This window comes from Lottia gigantea (assembly GCF_000327385.1).
Source record: "Lottia gigantea unplaced genomic scaffold LOTGIsca_555, whole genome shotgun sequence".
NCBI lineage: Eukaryota > Metazoa > Mollusca > Gastropoda > Lottiidae > Lottia > Lottia gigantea.
The window spans coordinates 39,898-42,035 of NW_008709904.1; the positions used below are offsets into that span (position 1 = coordinate 39,898).

General features: G+C 39.9%; 1 protein-coding gene across 1 annotated transcript; it reads right to left on the bottom strand.

Moving 5' to 3' along the window:
• Positions 1-777: 777 nt before the first annotated feature.
• Positions 778-1,350, bottom strand: LOTGIDRAFT_175928 (hypothetical protein; the record flags this gene model as incomplete). The annotated part of the gene is made up of 1 exon (XM_009063135.1): positions 778-1,350. The coding sequence occupies one exon, from the start codon at positions 1,348-1,350 to the stop codon at positions 778-780; it is 573 nt and encodes a 190-aa protein (XP_009061383.1).
• Between the last annotated feature and the right edge of the window lie 788 nt (positions 1,351-2,138).

Consider the following 2,138-nt stretch of genomic DNA (forward strand, 5'->3'; position numbering starts at 1 on the left):
CTATTTACTTCCTTAATGTCTTTTGAGTTTCTAATTAAAATTGCTAAAATTTCAGCGCATAAAATGAAAATATATGGTGATAGTGGGTCTCCTTGTCTGCATCCTCTCTCAAGATAGAATGATTCAGATAAAAAACCATTCTGAAGAATACGTGAGCACGATTTTGTGTACAAGATGGTGATCTAGTCTTTAATATAAAATTTAAAATTGAAAATGTTAAGAACTTACAACTTACAGATATAACCTCTGCATGATAATGATTTAATTGTTGTCTGTAGTATTGAAAAACATAGTAACGTACCTTTAGTTAAGATTCTTATGAGTGTATTTTATTCTCTTTTCAGAATATCATTTTCTACATTATTGTAAGTAGTAAGCGAGTGATTATAGGTACCAGACGCTGATTGGCTGAGACGTACCATGTGACTAAATATGACGTAGTAGTAGGGGCATGTTTTCAGGGACTTTAGTTGCTAGGGAGATGACGTCATTGGGAAAACCCCGGGGAATTCCTTGATGACGTCATTTTGTCGTCATTTTGGGAAAGTAGTAATAAGCGAGTGATTATAGGTACCAGACGCTGATTACGGATAAATACTTTAATAGGCCTGTCATCCACTTCCAAGATTTGGACAACAATGATAGGTTCGGTTGCCATGTTGCAAATGACTGGCAAAAGACAAGTGACTGCGCTTTTTATAGGCGGGAAACTGGAAAAAGGGCTTTGGATTGGATAAAAAAGATCACGTGGTATTTATTTTTTAAACTTTAATTAATTCAACTTAAATCCATTAACTCTAACATATTGTCATTCATAAATCCTAAACATGTTTCACCATCTTCAAAAGACAAACAAGGAAAATGGTGATGGGCCCAAGCATGGACTAAACAATCGTTTTCGGTCAGATTAGATTGGAACACCGATAAAGCATGGGGTGACGGTTCGTGGAATTTATGACACAAGTAAAAGAAACAATAATGCCCGCAGACAGAACTTTGATTTCCTTGAATCCTCCGGGTATTGTGACGTAAGGGTCCTTGACGCCGCGCAAAGTCGGCAAAATCTTGGCCATACACTTCTGGGGAACATCCAAACGAGTCGAAGAAATCACAATGGTCTTTTTCGCATACAAAAACTGTCCAATGTTTTCCAGGCTGGCCTGCGTCGTCGGTATTCACAACGTACGCTGAGGGATAGCGTGTTGGCTGTAAGGTTTGTAGTTGATTTCTGGCTAACACGCCTGCAAATTGTTCAGGGATGTGGCAGGCCAATCCTTCCTCCAACTGTGAAGTATACAGAGGTTTACCAATCCACCAGAACTTGGCGGTTGACGTCGATTTCCAAGACATTATCGTATTCGGCAAATAATAGCAAATCGAGTGGATTTTGTGGAGTATTTTCGATTCCAAAGACAAACTTCCTGACGACTTGGGATGAAAATTGGCTTGATCAGCTCCGTGGTCATTGGTCAAATCCAAAGAGTGTGTAGCCTTTAATATAGTCGTTGTAACACAAATGCAAATCTTCCTTAGTATTTAATATTCCCAATCTTTTCAAATCAAATCTAAATAGGGAGTCGTGGTTTGTTGATGTGTAAAATGGGTGAAATATTCACCCACCACATCACCATTTTGGTTGCTGTCCTTCCAATTGGATGCGAACGTCGACCCCGTTCACTAAAAAACGATCTTGTAAACACAAATTCATGTGCAGCCGGGATTGAATTTCAAACACTGAACTTTCACCCATTCTTTTTCTTCTGGCTCCCAACGCTTCGTTTACGACGGGTACGACAGCATCATCGGCACCGGTTTCAACGGCTTGTTGGTCGGTCGTGTCTTTCTCCCACATCACTTGCTGATTTATGGAGTGCTGGAAACAAGCTGTAAAAGATAACCTCCCCCAAGTTGAAAAGGAAGTGCTGAAAGTCGACCGTGGCAAAGAAACCGTCAAGGGTGGATTAAAAAACATTCTACAAAGGGCCGTCAAACCTGCTTTGAAATCCAAGGGACAAACCAAGTGTTTTTTCGTTTTTATCTGCATAAAAGAGGGCAGCTTGATTGAAAGTGTCTTCATTTATAGTGATGTTACATACGAGACATTCTCCTACTCATGTAGAGGCTTAGAAGGGTGTGGC